General features: G+C 41.0%; 2 protein-coding genes across 3 annotated transcripts; one reads left to right on the top strand and one right to left on the bottom strand.

Moving 5' to 3' along the window:
- Positions 1–11,743: 11,743 nt before the first annotated feature.
- Positions 11,744–14,382, bottom strand: LOC100679671. 2 transcript variants are annotated; one of them, XM_008214668.3, is made up of 4 exons: positions 14,266–14,382; positions 13,523–13,714; positions 12,889–13,119; positions 11,744–12,441 (listed from the first exon to the last, which is right to left on the bottom strand). In XM_008214668.3, the coding sequence occupies exons 1-4, from the start codon at positions 14,275–14,277 to the stop codon at positions 12,154–12,156; spliced, it is 723 nt and encodes a 240-aa protein (XP_008212890.1). In that variant the 5' UTR covers positions 14,278–14,382; the 3' UTR covers positions 11,744–12,153. The 2 variants fall into 2 exon arrangements, with proteins under 2 accessions (XP_008212890.1, XP_003427774.1); XM_003427726.4 differs by having other exon boundaries at positions 12,889–13,137.
- A 2,163-nt stretch (positions 14,383–16,545) lies between these two features.
- Positions 16,546–17,485, top strand: LOC100119528 (cuticle protein 2-like). Its single transcript, XM_001600286.6, has 2 exons — positions 16,546–16,638; positions 16,715–17,485. The coding sequence occupies exons 1-2, from the start codon at positions 16,546–16,548 to the stop codon at positions 17,078–17,080; spliced, it is 459 nt and encodes a 152-aa protein (XP_001600336.1). The 3' UTR covers positions 17,081–17,485.
- The last annotated feature ends 208 nt before the right edge of the window (positions 17,486–17,693 follow it).

The following is a 17,693-nucleotide window of genomic DNA, read 5'->3' on the forward strand; positions in this document are numbered from 1 at the left end:
CTGGAAAGAGATGGAGGCGCAGACTTATTTTTCTTGGGCACACCTGTTAAAGGAGTGCCCTTGTTGGAAGAGTTTGCTGTTTCTGCCGCTGTCTTTGCCCTCGTCTGCGTGGTTTTGGGCGTGACGACGTCAAAACCCACCGCACAGGCAGCACAGGCGAGTGTGGCAACATTTCCCACCATTATGGACCGCAGAGCAACGCATATGGTGTGAAAATTATCGTTGCACAACTCGCATGTCTTCATTCTCCCCCTGGCCACCTTGTTACACTGAGCACATATAACAGGTGCTTCGGTACTTTTTTCACCAATTCCGCTCATTTTTGACGATGTTATGTCACTGCCAGATGGGGTGCAGATCGAGAGAGGTGATTGACCGACCTGTGTTTGATGGTAAATGATGTTGGTGGTGGTGCTCCGTCCGTACAACAGATGGCTCCACGTGGATCACTTCAAAGGAAAGAGAGGCGCCGTGCAGCGAGGAGAGAAGCCGTGCGTGTTTGCAGGTTATGTGCCAGCGACAGATGTTGAAGCAGGAGAAAAGCGATGTAGGAAAGTGCAGCCTCCGGTGAATAATATGTCACTACGAAGGTTGCAGAAATGCGCATGCAACAAACTACAAAAAAATAGGCCCGAAGGCAACGTGCGGCAGTAAGAGTTCAGAGAAAAGAGAGCAAAGCAGAGCAAGACTGTTAGTACTCACGTGAAGTTGGCAGAGAGAAGAGGAGAGACGACGAAATCGAGAGAGATTTTATCGAAAATAATGACAACCAATTTGAATAATTAACAACAAAAATTATAACAAGAGCGCGAATCCCCAAATCACAGCATCATAAAACAAGCACTACAGACTACAGGAAACGCACACAAAGACATCTACAAAATACGCACTAACATGATAATCACATCGATCTACACATACACGGGAAGGCGTAACGCCCTGCACCAGCTACAAGCCAGAAGTCTTCCAACGCCTGCCTAGCAAACGAAGAAAAAAGGTGGCCCAATCACAAAAAACCGAACGGCCATACATACGCACTCAAATAGAAGCGGCATAAGCTGCGAATATTCTTCAACGTAAAACAAAAATCAAGCATTAGCCACCAGCACTACACAGCTGTGCAAACAAGCAGTCGCATACCTCAAAGCAGAGCACACCACGACTTGGAACGACAAACAACAGCCAAAAGAGGAGAAGCCGGGTAGCAACAGGAACCGAATTTCCAAGAATAATAAGCATAAAAAATGCACAAGCGGGGAAATGGCCTAGGAAGGGATTTAGACCCTATGTACGTGTGATATCGAGGTTCCAAATATGGTCGTATAGAAAAACCAAGCTTTTTGATTGGAGTTCTCCGTCAAAGTTATCACCAACACCTTTGCACCTATCTGTCGTAAAATGCAGCTAAAGGAAGGAAAGTAGAGAGAGCCGACGATGCGGGCGACGGTTGAATAACACTATTTGTGTCAATTGTATTTTTTTTTTTACATGGCATTTGGAACTCGAAAGTTCATCGCCTCATCTACGCAAGCCTTCCACGCTGCCCTATCTTGTGTCAACCCCACCCAAGATGCACCTCTCCGATCGACACCCACCCGTCCTATTTCTACTAGATCCGCTTTTACGTTGTCCTCCCATCTACGTCTAGGTCTACCTAGAGGTCGCGTTACCATCGGCCTGCCCTTCATGACACGCGCTGCCGTACGGTCGTCTCCCATTCTCGCTACGTGCCCTGCCCATCCCAATCTGCGCGATTTTATTATTCTGTTAATATTTGGTGACGCGTACAGATTGTGTAACTCATCATTGTGTAGTCTCCTCCATTCCCCGGTTTCCTCATCTTTCTTCGGCCCGTATATTTTTCGCAAGACTTTATTTTCAAATACCCTAAAACGGTTGTCCGCCTGCTTAGTGAGAGCCCACGTTTCGCATCCGTACAGAACCACCGGCAGTATTATTCTCCTGTATATTCTTATTTTAACGTTTTTAGACAACAGCCTCGACTTAAGTAAATTACTCACGGCGTAGAAGAAAGCATTACCCGAATGGAGTCTCTTATTTATTTCGACATTAATCTCGTTTTTATCATTTATGGTCGTACCCAGATACCTGAATTCGCTAACCTTTTCAAAAGTAAAATTCCCAACTCTGAGATCTTCCTCCCCTCTGCAGATGCCTAGCTTATCCACAATCATGTACTTTGTTTTTGATTCACTCACTTCTAACCCTGTATACTCCACCGCTTTTATGAGGATTTCCGCGTTTCTTGCTACCGTTTCCCTACAATCCCCCAGTATATCCAAATCATCTGCGTAGCCTAGTATCTGCGTTGTTCCATTAAGCTTGCGCCCAGCTGGCTAACCTGCATTCTTCTAACGGCATACTCTACCGTTAAGTTGAACAGCACCGTAGAGAGCCCATCCCCTTGTTTTAAACCATCGCGTATCATGAAGGGTTCTGATACATTACCGCCTACTCGGACCTTTCCCATGCTTCCGTTCAGACATATTTGAATTAATCTCACGAGTTTTTTCGGTACACCGAGAAGTACTAGAATTGGATACATTTTGCTTCGCTTAATAGAGTCGTACGCTTTTTTAAAATCTATAAATAGTTGGTGTATGGTTTCGCAAAATTCCCACTTTTTCTCTAACAACTGTCTTATGGTAAACATTTGATCGCTCGTCGATCTGTTGCGCCGAAATCCGCACTGATAATCTCCTACTATATCTTCCGCGAATGGAGTGAGTCTAGCTTGTATTACGTTTGACAGAACTTTGTAGCACGTTGCTAAAAGTGAAATACCCCTATAGTTATTGCAGTCTGTCTTATCCCCCTTTTTAAAAATCGGTATAATGATAGATTCCTTCCAATTTTCGGGTATTGTTTCATTTTTCCAGATGGCACATACTAGTTTATAGATTTTGAAAGTGAGCTCGACGCCCCCATATTTGAGTAACTCAGCTGGTATAGAGTCATTTCCCGCGGCTTTATTGTTTTTTAGTTTTTTAATCGCGGCCTCTACTTCTTGGTAGCTCGGTTCCTCCACGTGGGGTTCAGCAGTGTGAATTTCGTCCCCTAATTCTTCGCTATTTTCGTGCACGTTTAATAATTTATCGAAATAATTTTTCCACAGCGACAGTAATTCGTTGTCATTTGTTACGAGGTCCCCGTTTTCGTCCTTCATCAATTGCGCTCTATTCATAAAACCCTTTGTGATGGCGTTAATCCCTCTGTACATTTCGCGGGGGTTATTTTCCTTACTGTTAGTTTCTATTCTCCTAATAAGATTCTTTTGATACTCCCGCTTCTTATTTCTGTAGATCGCGCTCGTCTGTTTCCTTACGTTAGAATACTCTTTTACGGTCCTATCGCTTCTATTTTGTAAGCTATCTAATTTAGCCTTTTTGCGCCTTTCAAACCAGAGTTCGCACTCTTCGTCAAACCATGGTTTGCTCTTTGGCTTTTTCTTTTTACCCAGTACTTTGTTCGCGGCCTCTTTTACCGTTTTTTCGATGTCCCCCCATAAGCTATTCGGTTCGTCATTCACCCCCGGCGATGTGTTTGCTTCTTCAAGTGCCTGAAACCTGTTATTAATTTCTATCTGGTACCTAATTCGCTCTGTTCTATCTCGTAGTTTCTCAATATCGAAGCTTTCTACCTTGTTTGCTCGCTTACTATTTTGATTCGCTACTAGTCTAGCTCTTAATTTGGCTACTACTAGGAAGTGGTCCGAGTCGCTATCTGCCCCTCTGTAAGCCCTTACGTCAAGAACATTAGTATGACGTCTTTTTTCAATGAGGAAATGATCAATTTGGTTCTGTGTGGCCCCGTCCGGCGATGTCCACGTTGCCTTGTGTATGTTCTTGTGCTTAAAACACGTAGTTTTGATTATAAGATCTTTTGCCGCCGCGAAATTTATGACCCTAATACCGTTATCATTGCTGGCTTCGTGCAGGCTTTCCTTACCTATAGTAGGCCTAAACATTTCCTCCCTACCTATTTTAGCATTGAAATCGCCTAATACTATTCGTGTGTCGTAAGAGGCGAACTGGTCGATTACCTGCTCTAAAGTTTCGTAATAGAGATCCTTAGCTTCTTCTTCTTTGTCCTCCGTAGGACAGTGTACATTAATAAATACATATCTATACCATTCACCTTCGATAATGATGTACGAGAGCCTATCATTGACGGATTTGAAACTTTTAACCGAATGTATGATGCTTTTGCTTACGAGAAATCCGGTGCCTAGAGATCCCCCACTCCCGGCCCCATACAGGTACGTGAAGTTACCCGATGCTAGTACTCCGCCATCTGGCCACCGCGATTCCTGTATTGCTACCAAATCTAGATTGTACCTATCAGCTTCCTTTACGAGTTCTTTAAACGCACCTGCTCTGTATAGACTGCGAACATTCCAAGTTCCGACCCTTAAGTCCCTTTTGGTTCGGATTTGATTTTTTTGAGCCATGATGTTATGTTAAACCCGCGCGCTTCGGATCCTGTTCCGATCGCAGGTGAGTCCACCGTTCTAGAGGTGATAACCCCCATACCTCTCTAGAACTAAGTATGAGAGCTTTCCGACTTTGACGAGGACAGTGTCAATTCGTCGTCAGACACACTACGGTTTCATTCTCGCATCCTAACGCCCCCCTGCAAGGCAGCGCGCCTTCGCTGGCATCGTTACCGCGTAAGACCAAGTGACGAATCATTCTACACATCCCCTTTCGGGGCAGTTGTCATCGCTCCCGCATCCTCCTCGGCAGCAGGATTTTTGCCCATTTTTGTAATGTGTGATGAAAGAGATAGATTGAGAGATAAGAGATAATGTGAAGTGTTTTTGTTGTTGTGGTGCTTGCGTAGTGTTTCTAGATGAATGCGTTCGACAGTGTGGGCTCATCACACCCACGCCTGTTCCTATCGGCTGTCCGCGGCTGCTTATTCAATTTATTCGCAGCTAACCTCTTTCTCAGGGGCTGTTCCTCTATCCGCAACCTAAGGACACGCTGTGTAGTCGTGATATGCACCCACCCGTCCGATCTGGACGACAACGCCCAAGACCCGCTTAGGGTAGCGGCATTGTAACAGTTATGTCAATTGTATAACTATATAAATTTAAAAACACGCGCGGGTAAAATCATTCAAATTATTTAAACGCATTAAGTAAGTCAGAAGAAAAATCCATCCTACACACTATCGCACACTGCACTTGCCCCGTGCATTGAAAATTGAGCCGCTACGAGAAGGAGAAGGCGACTATCAGCGGAAGAAGAGAGCGAAGGTAGAAGATGCATGCGGAACCCACCGTATACATGGTGTACAGACCTCCGTCACGTGCACAACAAAGAGCTGCGGACAAAGGAAGGTCAAACCATTGGCAGCCTAGAAGAAAGAAGATGCTCTGCGCCAAAGGGGAACCGCGAAGAAGCTAGAAGAGATAAGCAGTCTCCATATAACGAAATATGCAGCTTTGGAGGCTTCTGATTGGCCACCTCTCCTCTCACACACGCTAGACACAGGAAAGCAAAGGGGTGACAAGGAGGATTTTGGGTATAAAAAGCCCAGGGCATAGGGCCCAAAGGAAGTAGTCGTCGGGAAAATTTACAAGCGCGGAAGCTCTGCCCGAGCAGAGATCGAAATCAGCAGGCCGAAGCCTTGCCCAAGCAGGGTCCGATTCACGAAGCCGCGTCAATTTTCCAATATTACGAAAGAATAGAATTTTTAATTATTATCGCATTGCCCTTTACCTAAGAGGAGTTCGAAGCTTAAACCGCGTAACAAAGGATCGAGAAAGTCCGAAAATTTCAATAAGTCCGGCGCTAGCGCGTATTCGCATGGAAGGCGCCAGAATTCAGAGAAGGGCGAAGGGTAGGGAACAATTATACACGATCTCTAGAGTCACCTTATCTCACGGAAAATTAGAAGCCAGTTTTGTTTGAGCCGTTGCCTAGAAGAGTCACCTCTCTCTGTTTATTCCAGACTGGGAAATTTTTCTAAGTGCCGATTACCTCGTTTCTAAATTTTGATAGCGCGAGTCATAAAAATTAATTATGTCGAGTAGTGATGAGAGCGAATGGACTACGATAAATCGAAAAGTAAATATAATAAAAACTCAAGAAAATCGAACGTTCGATCTAGAGACGATAGCCTTTTAATAGTAGACAAACCCATATATCCGGCATGAAAAAAGAAAGCAAATCTAAGTTATGAAAGATTAGAAAAGAGTTTATCTAAATATCATTTAAAAACCCCTTAGTGTCTCCCTAGAGCCCGGAAATCGATTCCAGATAAAGCTGAAAATTTAGAGAAGAATTCATTTCATACTTATAAAGCAAACAAAATAATTGACGACGAAGACGATAACCCTACTACTCAAACTCACGAAAGTAGCGTTCCTGCACAAGCTCCTTCGAAACCGATACAGTTACGCCCATCACTGTTAGAATCAAACAAATCGGACCGACTCCCTGCTAACAATCTAGAAGGTACACACACTGCGACCGTGCCTTTTTCATTGAGTTCTACTCCTCAACAGTCAGATACATTTATTACTGATTTAAATAACATCGTTCAAGAACTAGCGGCGAAAGAATTAGGAAATAATTTAGCAAACGAATTAGCCTCCAATTCGATTTTATCTCAGTCTTTGAGTAAAAGAAATATATGCAATTAATTATATTTATAACTTATAGATTATAACTAATTTTTCTTAACACGTGCATGAAAAAGACTCATTTCCATGCCTCTAAAGTGAATGGCAAGCTGCTCATTTCGAGCGTGCGGGAGAGAATGGCTATTCCCTCCCGCTACTCATAAACACTCAAAAATAATCAAATTTTTTTACATTTTTTAAAATTAAAAAAAATATTGATATTTTTTGAAAGAGAGTCGTGTACGACTCAAAATGCGCAACTTACCATTCACTCTATATGCATAAAAACGGGTCTTTACAGGCACTTGTCAAAAAAAGTACAGTGTGCAACAAGGGGGAAGGGCAATTTCTACCTCGGGTGAAATTTGAGCACCCTCGTTAGAAATCGCCCTTTCCCCCCCCCTAGTTGCGCAATATACTATTACCTCTCAAAGAAGAGCGGGACGGCTCGACGCATACAACGCGCCACGCTACCTCCACGAGATTCTTATAGGTTAAAAACGCGCGTTTCTGATTTGTATACACCGCTCGTGCAAATCACTCGGAACGTTCTCCTTTCGAGAACGTAGTTTCAAACGCACTGAGAGCGCTGCTCTGAAAACAGTAAGCTTTTGTTTATTTAGTACAAAGATAAAGCCAAAATTTGGAGAAGAACTCTTGGCCTGCCGAATTTCGTATTTGAGCACTTCATAGCCCCGTAATTGGAAGCACTCCGACAATGCCGAAAACTGAAAATAAAAGGCCCCGTCGCGCCGGTTATTGGACGTTGAGTGTCAATAAGTTTTACTTTATATTATTTTACTGTATATTTGTCAGTGACCGACGATTAGTATATCCTGATTTAATAATTGTCAGTTGGGTGAAATTATTAGAAAATGAAAGAACTAAATTCAAGATCCAGCGTTAAAATTTAAGTGTTAAAGTATGAAATCCTTGGTAAAAATTGTGACAAATACCAATCATAATATATTTGTTTACTATCTATCCTGATGAAGTAACATCAATAGCTTTTCTTATTTTTGTTTGTATAAATAAGAATTATAATTTACTTTTATAGATTTATAGATAAACAAAATCTAACTGTTTTTAAATAATAATAATTCTAATATATAATGTATCCTTAAAGTAAAGGTATTGTCTAGAAAATATAAGTGTTTGAGTTTACTCGAATTACGCAGTTATCTGAAAGTTCCAGCAGATTCTAAGAGCTATTTAAAAATTAAATCTTTTTTCTCCAACCGTTTCTTCAATTATTTCGCTCTACATACCAATTGCATAACACGTTTTTAATTGTGTAATATACTTAAAGTATTTTTTCCGTTGCTTGTTGGTTACTGCAACTGCAGTCAGGTTCTGATAAATTTTAAAATCCTACGATTTCAGATGATACTCAATGGAACTGTCTGTAACGCCTGGGAAAATGCCACTGCTTGGCAGCAGCACCTAACGGGTTGCCGTAAACAGGCGCTTGTACTGATGATTCTGCCGCCAGATCTAGATACATAAAAAAATGTATTATAAAGAGTCATATACTTCCCTCTATAACATTTAAATATGTGAATCAATATGTCTATATTATTTTTTGTAACACATGCACGATTTACATTATGACGGTAGCTCGGCCGTCATTATTATTTTATGTTGTTTATGCTACTATTCACCGTTTCCGTCGGCTGTGCAGAAGGCACTAGATTCTACCGACTATAATCTATCTGCGCACGGACGTAAAGACGTATGAATACGCGGCGGTGATAGTAGTCCTCAGGACGTGGATTCAAAAGGAGGAAAAGTCAATGAACACTCGCGGATTATTGTAAAACTTAGACTAACTGTTTATTGGTGCTTGGCTTACACAAGCGCGCCAGACGGGCGCATGCCAGCTACCAGCATGTAGTCGAGGTGAGAGAGAGAGGAGGCTTAAAGTCGCCCGAATAAGCGAGAGTTGATAAGAACTAGTACTTACAGATGTTACGTGGCCGGCACGGCCGTTCTAACCCACGCGAAGATGGTCACGGACGGATTGTCCTCGGTTCGGTTGACCTCGCAACCCTCGCACACAATAATCGCAATCGCAGAGTGTCTATTCGCGAAACGGAGCGGAGCGAAGACAGACTCGGAATGGCTCGCTAGCGCGAGCACAGATTTACCTATGTCCTCTGACACACTGTTGTCAACTCTTGACAGCAGTGTGCGAGCAGGTGGCAACATTGTACGTTGCTGAATTTAAATCTCTGTCGATGCTTATTCTTTCTCTGTCTCTCTTACTCTCTCACATGCTGCGCCTTTAGTAGCTGTAACAACAGAAGTATTATACAGAATGTTGATTCTGTCCCGGAGAGACGTCGTAACGTGCTCAACGTGCGTTAATTGCACTGGCAACCGTTACAACATATAAGTTTATATTGTTAACTTGCATATTTAACAATAATGTTTGTATATATGTTTATAATACTGGGAGAAGCACTTTGAAGTTTGATATATTTCCGTGATAGAAAACAAATATTAAAAATATCAATCAAGTATTTGTATATTCCATTTAATAAGTTAATGAAATTATAGTCTACTACTGTTGCATTTAAAATTTTCACATACTTTTTTTAAGTACGGTGCTCGAAAAGGTGCATTTGAAATTTTTTTGATCTTATTGATCGACTTTATACATATATTTTTTTTAATAGTCATTTCAGTAATTTGTAAAATTCAAGGATATGGATTTTGAATTACTCTGAAAGAACGGATTTAATAGAATGAATTTTCAAAAATCAAAAAACTATTCTAAACGCTATTCTACAAGTTTGTATCAAATATTAATAACGTTTTGAATTAATTTCGATCTATTATTAATTGAGTAAATTAAAATAGATAAGATAGGGCAGCGTGGAAGGCTTGCGTAGATGAGGCGATGAACTTTCGAGTTCCAAATGCCATGTAAAAAAAAAAAAAATATCGTGTATATTATATTTTTTAATGTGTCTTGTGATGTATAACACTTATATGAGTCATTCTACGAGAAGTCGGACACTTCGCGGTCGAAAAATCGAGCACTTTCAATTTTGACGGTACACTGACCAGACCAAGTTTTTTATATGTGTTTGGACATACAATATGTAAGAAACATGGGTGCCATCTCCAAACCATATGCCAAAAAGTTACGGGCCAATTACTAATTACTGAAAAATAGCCTTTATTATACGCCCCGGGTAATTTATTACCTGGTCGAGCAAACATTATTTTTTCGGCATTAATGGGCAGCGGAGCCCGAGATCTTGAATTTAAAAAAAATCGTTGAAAACGGCCGCCCCTATCAAAAGTGGCGAGCAATTTAAAATAGCGTAATACTCGTCAAAAATGCGAAAATCCGAGAAAAAGGTGAAATAATATAATTTATAATTGTAATAACTTTAATTTTCTGCTCCTATAAAAATTAAACTTCTTGCAAAGTACTGCAATGAATAACGAAACTAGTAGCGTATATTATTTGATAAGATAAAATAACTCGACATCTCGTATGATTGATCATAAAAATGACGACGACACGTGTAGCAAACAGTAATAACGACAAAAAGTATACAAATTAAAACTTACAAAATCGAAAAGAAGATCAGAATAACCAGTATAAAACAAATTCACGTTTCTTTTACAAATTAATTCAGATTTTTTTCAAACTCTGCCAATCTAATAGTAACCATATGTTTACCTTTCTCAACACATAATATAAATATAATTCAAAAGTAAATAAATATCTTACCTTAAAATACAAGCTCGGCGGTGCTTTCGAAATGTTGAATTTTGAAGTATCATTTTGAATGTCGGAAATCAACAGCCAAAGCAGAACAGTGCACGAAGTGATTCAAGGTACAGCTAAATTCCAAATAGCAAAGTACACCAAGAGGTTCACTCAAAAAAATGTAAGTAGACGGTTTATAGTTCGAAGTTTCATTTTTCCGCTATAATATCGAGAGCGCACAATCGAACTATACCCGAAGTGATCCGGAGCATCGCCAGGCTCGAACTGACTGAGTCCACTCTCGCCGACAGGAAGAAACCCCAACAAGTACTGTACCGCCATTGCAACGATAACAATTCGGAGGGTTTCACTAAATAGGTATGCAAATAGATGCGGTGCTGCGCACAAGTAAACTCTTACGAAATTTTGGAATAACTGAGAAAAAACAAGGAGAAGCGGAGCTTTCGTGCTCGGCCCGGCGGTAGATGGTTAATCTCAGGTAGATATGCACTTGCACTTGCATAGGCCTCATTCGATGCCTCTACCTCTATGCCCCTTTTTTTCGACGTACTTCCCTAGCCCCTCTTCCCCCGTCAATTCTTATCGCTTTGATCTTTCTTCGTGTTTCTTAAATTTTAATAATTAATACAAAAATGTCGAAGAATATTATTTAAGAATAATACGCAACGTAGTGTCAATAAGCGTTCGACATTTACAGCCTATTTTACGATAAAAACATTACAGCATTATTGACTGACCGTGTATATATAGGAAGACTTAACTTTAAAACTTTTAATAAATATTGTATATTATACTATACTTTACACTGCCGATTTGCAGAAACGATAATTTAATATCTTTGTTTTATATTAAGACGATTTTAATACAAAATACGGTTTTCGATTGCAAATGCGACACTGTGTTATACCCTTCAACAATGAAAAAACTTTGACTAGAGCTCGCGCGTGCTTATCTCTGATTACACGATTTTTATACAACCATAAACTGCTAAAAAATAGTTAGTTAGCTTGCAGGTATACCTATGTTATTACAATAATAAAAATATGACATACTTATGTCGAAAGATATACTTGCGCGATTTCTTAGAAAATGAATCGGTAACTATTGTAAGATACATGCAGATCTTCTTGTAGTGGGCTATTGCCGTTATCTCGAGGTTAGATTAATAGCTTCCGAAAATCGAATATGAAATTAAGTATAGATACGCGTATTTCTGATAGAACGGTATGACGAGACCGATTGAGTCATCACACATTTTCTTACCAGTGCAGGTGATAAATAAATATTGATTCTCGTATGTATGACATTTTGAGATTATGTTTGTATCGATAAAAGAAAAGAAGTTAAAATATTTTTCTTATATAATTCACTGCATATCAATAGATTTTCATACAATTATATTGTTCAAAAATATACCATAACTTATAACATCATTCAAATCAACATTTTTGTAAACTAAAAATAAATTAACAATGAAACTGCTCCACCATTCCTGCTGATCGAGTAATTTTGATTACGAATAATTGTACTGTCTTGGTTGCTCTTCGTTGTATGAAGATGAAAAATTTATGCTAATTTAAAAATACTGCAAAATCGAAAAATCTCAAAAAAGTGTGTATACGTACACAAAGTTATAACTGTATAAGCACATGAACTGTATTCCAATCTTATATAGCGTCCAGTAAAATAAGCGAATCGCTTTTACAGCATAATTCATTATTTATATTCTTATCCTAGTCGTGTATAAGATAATTTATAAAACCAGAAGCGGAGACGCGACAAGCTGTCCATCAGGTCCGATGAGAATCGGCAAGCCGTTAGACTGAGGAGTCAAGAGGATATTCTGGCGGTGACTAGCGACAACCTGCCGTTGCTGCTGCTGGGCCCTGACGACACTCAGTTCCGGTGACTCCTGGAGGAGCTGAACCCTCGAGCTTGTGAAGGCACCTGTGGGATTGACACTGGCCAGCGACTGCGCTAGGCTGGTCGAGGAGAGCAAACTTTCTGCGTTCTGCTGCTGTTGCTGAGCTTGGGCTTGAGCCTGTGTAGTATTATTTTTTCTTTTTATTTCGCATATTGCCGTGCTTGTTGTATTGTTGATTCCGAGTTGATTAAGAGTGAAAATAAACGTTCCAACAAAATAAATAATAGAACAGGTTCATATTGTCCTAAAATAGCGCTTAGAAAGATGGGTTATCTGTTCTTCCTAAATAGGCTTGCTATACAAGCACCTTGTATAATTTTCTTGCCGAAAACCTCGGTTCGTTTATTGCGGAAAGCCGTACATTTCTAAGCTTATCTGTATCTGTTGTTTGATCAGAATACTTTCTTCGGGTCTACTTTACTCAATACAGTCTAAATTTGTTTTTCATCAACAATAACACAAAATAAGATAAATTATATACGTACGACTTTTTTAGTTTACCGTTCATTATATTCTAAACAATAAAATTATTTTATCCGATCGCATAAAGGAGTCGTAACTTACCGCCTGTGCATTCTGACTGGCTAATCTCAGCTGCTCATTACGGTGGGCAGCGGCGTGAGCGGCCTTCGCCAAGCGGACTTCGAGGGTATCCAAGACACGGCCGTCGGCTGCGAGAGGGACAGTGGAGGAAGCCGACGATAAGGCAGAGGCAGAAACTACCTGCGGTGACAGTCCCAGGCCGCTCCTGACGTTCTCGTTATCGCGGGCGCGCTGCTGAGCCTCCTCGTGCTGCTGTTCGGCAAGACTTGTCTGTTTTTTTTTTAATTGATTTTAGCAGCGAAATGATTAGTTGCGATACAATATGCGTATGCAGTGTATTTATAAAATTACGCATGAGAACTTTTAGTTGTTAATTTTGTACATAAATAAAATTATCGAATGTTAAAAAAATACAGTTTTTGTTTTAAATTTACAATGCACAATTATTCAAATGAAGTTTCTTACAGCTGCACGGATATAAATAATTCATAAAGTAACAATGAAATAAAATTTACGATCATTCCAGCGACTTATACAGCGGCTGCTATATTTTCTGTAAATTTCCTTTGAACTGTCAAAATAGGCACCAAGTGCGCGTCTAATGAAAGAGAACCGATATTTCTAATAATAAATCATGAATAATGAATAAGCTCACCTCAAGTGTATCAAGGACTTGACCGTCAGAAGCGACACGAGCGTTGGGTAAAAGTCGCAACAAAGACACTTGTTGCGAAGACGATGAAGCAGTGGCTGAAGCCGAGGCATGCGCTTGTAAATCAGACAAAGGCGAGAGCTGCAGGACGCTGAACCGAGCCGTTACCACTGTTACGAGGGCGGATAATATCAGCTGAAATTTGAATTTTCATAATATATGCACTTTCACATTTTCGTAAATTTTCAAAAGTTTTTTGTCTGTAATACAATGCACACTCTGTGGTAAGGTATTTTTGCAAACCGTTTTGAACCTAATACTAATAATGTCGCACGATTTTTGACGGTTTTTATGATGGGTACAGAAAGTTACATGCAACGACGTAAATAATTATGTATTCATACATAGATTTTATTTTATTATTTTATTTTATTTATTTTATTCATACATAGTCACTTTTATTTCGACTTAATTGCGTAAGTGCTTACAACAAAGCATCGTCTCATTGAAAAATCTACTCAGATATCATATGTTGCAAAGGTTCTCGCTGACCATTTGCATAATAATCAAAATTCAATTTAAAATCTTATAACAAGCGCTGTTTAATATTCAGAGGTGCGGTGACAACCGATGGCAGTAGAAAACGCACTTAATCAAAACGACAAAAAGTGCATAACCGTACACTGAAAACGCGTAGGCCAAAAGACACATAAATATCTACAATATATCATACTACGAATACTTACAAATCCCTTCATCGTCGATTCGCTCGTTGCAAATCTGATAGTGTCCAGCGCAATGACAAAGAGAACAGTCACAGCGACTAGTTGTCCAAGTCCCTATCGCTCGATTTAAATACATAGGTCGGTCGCGTAGCGAGAAAAAAATCGCAAACGCACATAACGCGACAGCGGGACACGCACACTAGAAAACGGGTAGCTCTCAGGTAAAATCCGACACTTGACATTGACGCGGTAGATTTTCAGCGAAGGGTAATCCACACGTAGATCATAAGCTACGCTCCTGCACTCTTTGTCAAGCCGCTTTACGATTACGAAATAAACGGGATCGATTTACTTAACCGCTCGCGTTCCCATTTTCAATCTTGTCAGTTGTATTAGTGACCTACCTGTAAAGATATGGTCTGCATAGCTGTCGCGGTCGGTGATGCAAACCGCTACTGCCGAATGTTCGAAAGGTTACAATGGCATCGGCGATATAATACTCTTTTGATTGATCGACGAATGTTTTCGTTGAGACAGCTCGTTAGTTTTCATGGTCGAAGAAAATCTCTGACGCGCTGTAGGTGTGTGTGTGTGTGTGTGTGTGTGTGTATTATGCATACAAGTGTAGTTTACCTTTCTATTAAGTCATTCATCTCGATGAGTAGCACCGCGCGCGTTATGAAAAAGAAAAATATCGGTTAGCAAGGTCGGGAACGATTATACGCGATTGATTGTGACGAAACGGCGATGTGCGTTGTAAAAATAGAACTGTGTGTATTTATAATAGACAGTCATACAATGTTGTTTCTTTGTTTTGATTGTATAGCGTGCAAGAAGACCGTTTGATTGAATCACAGCATAGCATCTTTTATGAGACGCGTAAATGAGGTCAAGTTTATGTTTGATATCGATAGAAACTCAAGACGCGTAGGTAAAGTTAGAAAATGTATACTTTGATATTTTCATTGGCATAGTTTTTTACGGTGTATTTTGTGAGGGTAAAATAATATTATTGTTTCAATATTTTTTTTTACTTTAAACCGGTTTATGCACATGTATGCATTGAAGTTGTGTATGTCTACTTTTAAGACTTTTGATCGCAAGAGAACACTATAGCTTAGCGCATAATGAAAAATCAATTGTATAACTTGAAAATTAAGAGTTTTTCTTAAAATTTATAAAAAATTATATACGAGCCTAAAAGTAAGATATAGTGTGACTTCTGACGCAACCATATGAATACTTTAATCATTCGCAATTCCTGTTTCCCTTTTAGGGATACTTTTAAAAGGAGGGATTAACAAAATGAACACTTAGCACGGCGTGACCTAAGTTTGAACTTATTACAAGGATAGGCGTGAAATGACGGACTTAGGCTAGGCAGATGCTATAAAATAGTATAATAACAAATATTGATTTTACTTCTGGTTTAAAATTGTTGATAGGCAAAATAAACTGAATTTTTAGGCCCGAATGCAGTACGCGTACGGACTTCGTAAATGAAAATAGTCCCGCTTTTATAGAATCAGAAAATGTATAAATTTTGAAATTTCTAACCGAAATTCATTCCACTTTCCGCCAGCTCAATTTAGCACTGCCTCCCAATGAGAATTCGAGCATACCAACAATCTCTCTTACTGTACCATATACGCTGCAAACACAACGAGATTCGCAAACGATGAAAGTGCACGCTCGGCGAGGATTCTAAAAATCGCGATCCAGATCGAAGCGCCGTCTGAAGGTCATCCCTCCCTCCCCAACCGGGAAATACTGGCCTCGGTATATCACGTGCCCAAAAACGCGCGCGCGTGATCAGCCGTGCAAAAAATCCCAAGAATTTTTCTCTCCTTACAGACGAGACCTGCAGCGTAACGCAAGCGGCCGCGAGAGCGGGGTACGTTTTTCCAGCGCGATACCGATCGACAACGGCTCACCTTGCCCACGGCGGCAGCCAGACAGCATGCGCGCGTCATGAGAGAAAGAGAGACGAACTCGCACGTGAATACACATACGCGTTCCTTAGAGATTCGTGCTGTCGGTGGCTGTATTCCCGAGGCGGATGTGGGCGCGCGTAATGCATTCCTCCTCTCCGCTACACGTACTCGACGCTGCCGCCGTTACTCTCCTTTCGAATTAAGGGCCGCCCTCACTCTTCAGCGCTCGGGCTTTTTTTTGAGCAATGCATAGCCCGGGTATATAACGTCCGAGCAGTCCGACGATTCGATAGACGAAGCCGACACTTCGAAGCTAAATCAGCATCACACCTCTCGTGCTCGACACACAACCAACCCAAGCTCAACCATGAAATTCCTCGTTGTCTTCTCCTGCGTTCTGGCCGTGGCTTTCGCCAAGCCCGGATACCTCGGCTACGCCGCTATCCTCCCCGGTGCACCCGTAAGAAATTTATCTTTTTCCTATCACTGTATCTTATAATGAAAATTTTTCATTCAATTTTCGACTTATTTTTTAGCTTGGCGCCGACGGCCGCGTCGTCGACACCGCCGAGGTGAGCCTGGCCAAGGCCGAGCACGCCGCCGCCCACATCAACGAGAAGCTCACCCTGAACAAGGAAGCCCTCCGCTCTACCGACTACCTTGTCGCCGCCGCTCCTCTGGCCTACGCCGCACCAGCTGCTCCCCTCGCCTACGCCTCTGCCCCAGCCTACGCCGCTTCCCTGGCTTACGCTCACGCCCCAGCTGCCACCATCCTCGCCGCTGACGGCCGTCCCCTGGACACCGCCGAGGTCGCCATCGCCAAGGCCTCCCACGCCGCTGCTCACCTCAACGAGAGACTCATCCACGCCCACGAGGCCACCAGGAACCTCGCCTACTACTAGACGATCACCCAGAGGCTATGCGTCCCCCGTTATATACTTAGAAGTTAAGAAGTGTGAATGCCGCCGTGTCCAGTCAATATACAGTTCACCTCATGGAGAGAAATAGATCTGATGTCTGCAGTTATGATGACCACAAGTACTCGCCGAGGCTCCATTGTATTATACATATGGATCCGGGCGAGGAAGTTCAGATTATTACTACGTCGATTGCTCGAAGTGTTACCTGATTGTTTTTCTACTTTTCTACTACTGCTATACTGACAGAGGATGAGTGCGAATGATGCAATTTTGACTGTTGGATTGTTCATAGCCCATGTGACCGAGGACGAAGAAGAAATTGATACAACGGGTTGAGGAGGTGGTGGAGAGAGATTTAAATACATGCGAGAATAATTCAAATCATAATCTGGCGCTGGCTACTGTTTTACTTTATTTCAACCCTGTCCCCATTATAAGGCTATAAATAATATCCGTATATGGTTATGTTTGATTTGATTGGCACTTTAGAAAAATTAGCTTCTCTTCATACCGAGTTACACAAAACTTTTGGAATTAAATTTTTTATGCTTTTGACCTTTTCAGCACATTTTGAATAGAGGAACCAACGGATTGA

Source organism: Nasonia vitripennis, chromosome 1, assembly GCF_009193385.2.
Source record: "Nasonia vitripennis strain AsymCx chromosome 1, Nvit_psr_1.1, whole genome shotgun sequence".
In the NCBI taxonomy this organism is placed as follows: domain Eukaryota; kingdom Metazoa; phylum Arthropoda; class Insecta; order Hymenoptera; family Pteromalidae; genus Nasonia; species Nasonia vitripennis.

What these genes read in the sequence shown, in the direction of transcription:
- LOC100119528 (XM_001600286.6), top strand. Translation starts at nt 16,546, where the DNA reads ATGAAATTCCTCGTTGTCTTCTCCTGCGTTCTGGCCGTGGCTTTCGCC. An exon ending in CTATCCTCCCCGGTGCACCC is followed by an intron (nt 16,639 to 16,714) that starts GTAAGAAATTTA and finishes CTTATTTTTTAG; the next exon opens with CTTGGCGCCGACGGCCGCGT.
- LOC100679671 (XM_003427726.4), bottom strand. An exon ending in AAGTCCTTGATACACTTGAG is followed by an intron (nt 13,138 to 13,522) that starts GTGAGCTTATTC and finishes AAAAAAAAACAG; the next exon opens with ACAAGTCTTGCCGAACAGCA. An exon ending in CCAGTCAGAATGCACAGGCG is followed by an intron (nt 12,442 to 12,888) that starts GTAAGTTACGAC and finishes AATACTACACAG; the next exon opens with GCTCAAGCCCAAGCTCAGCA.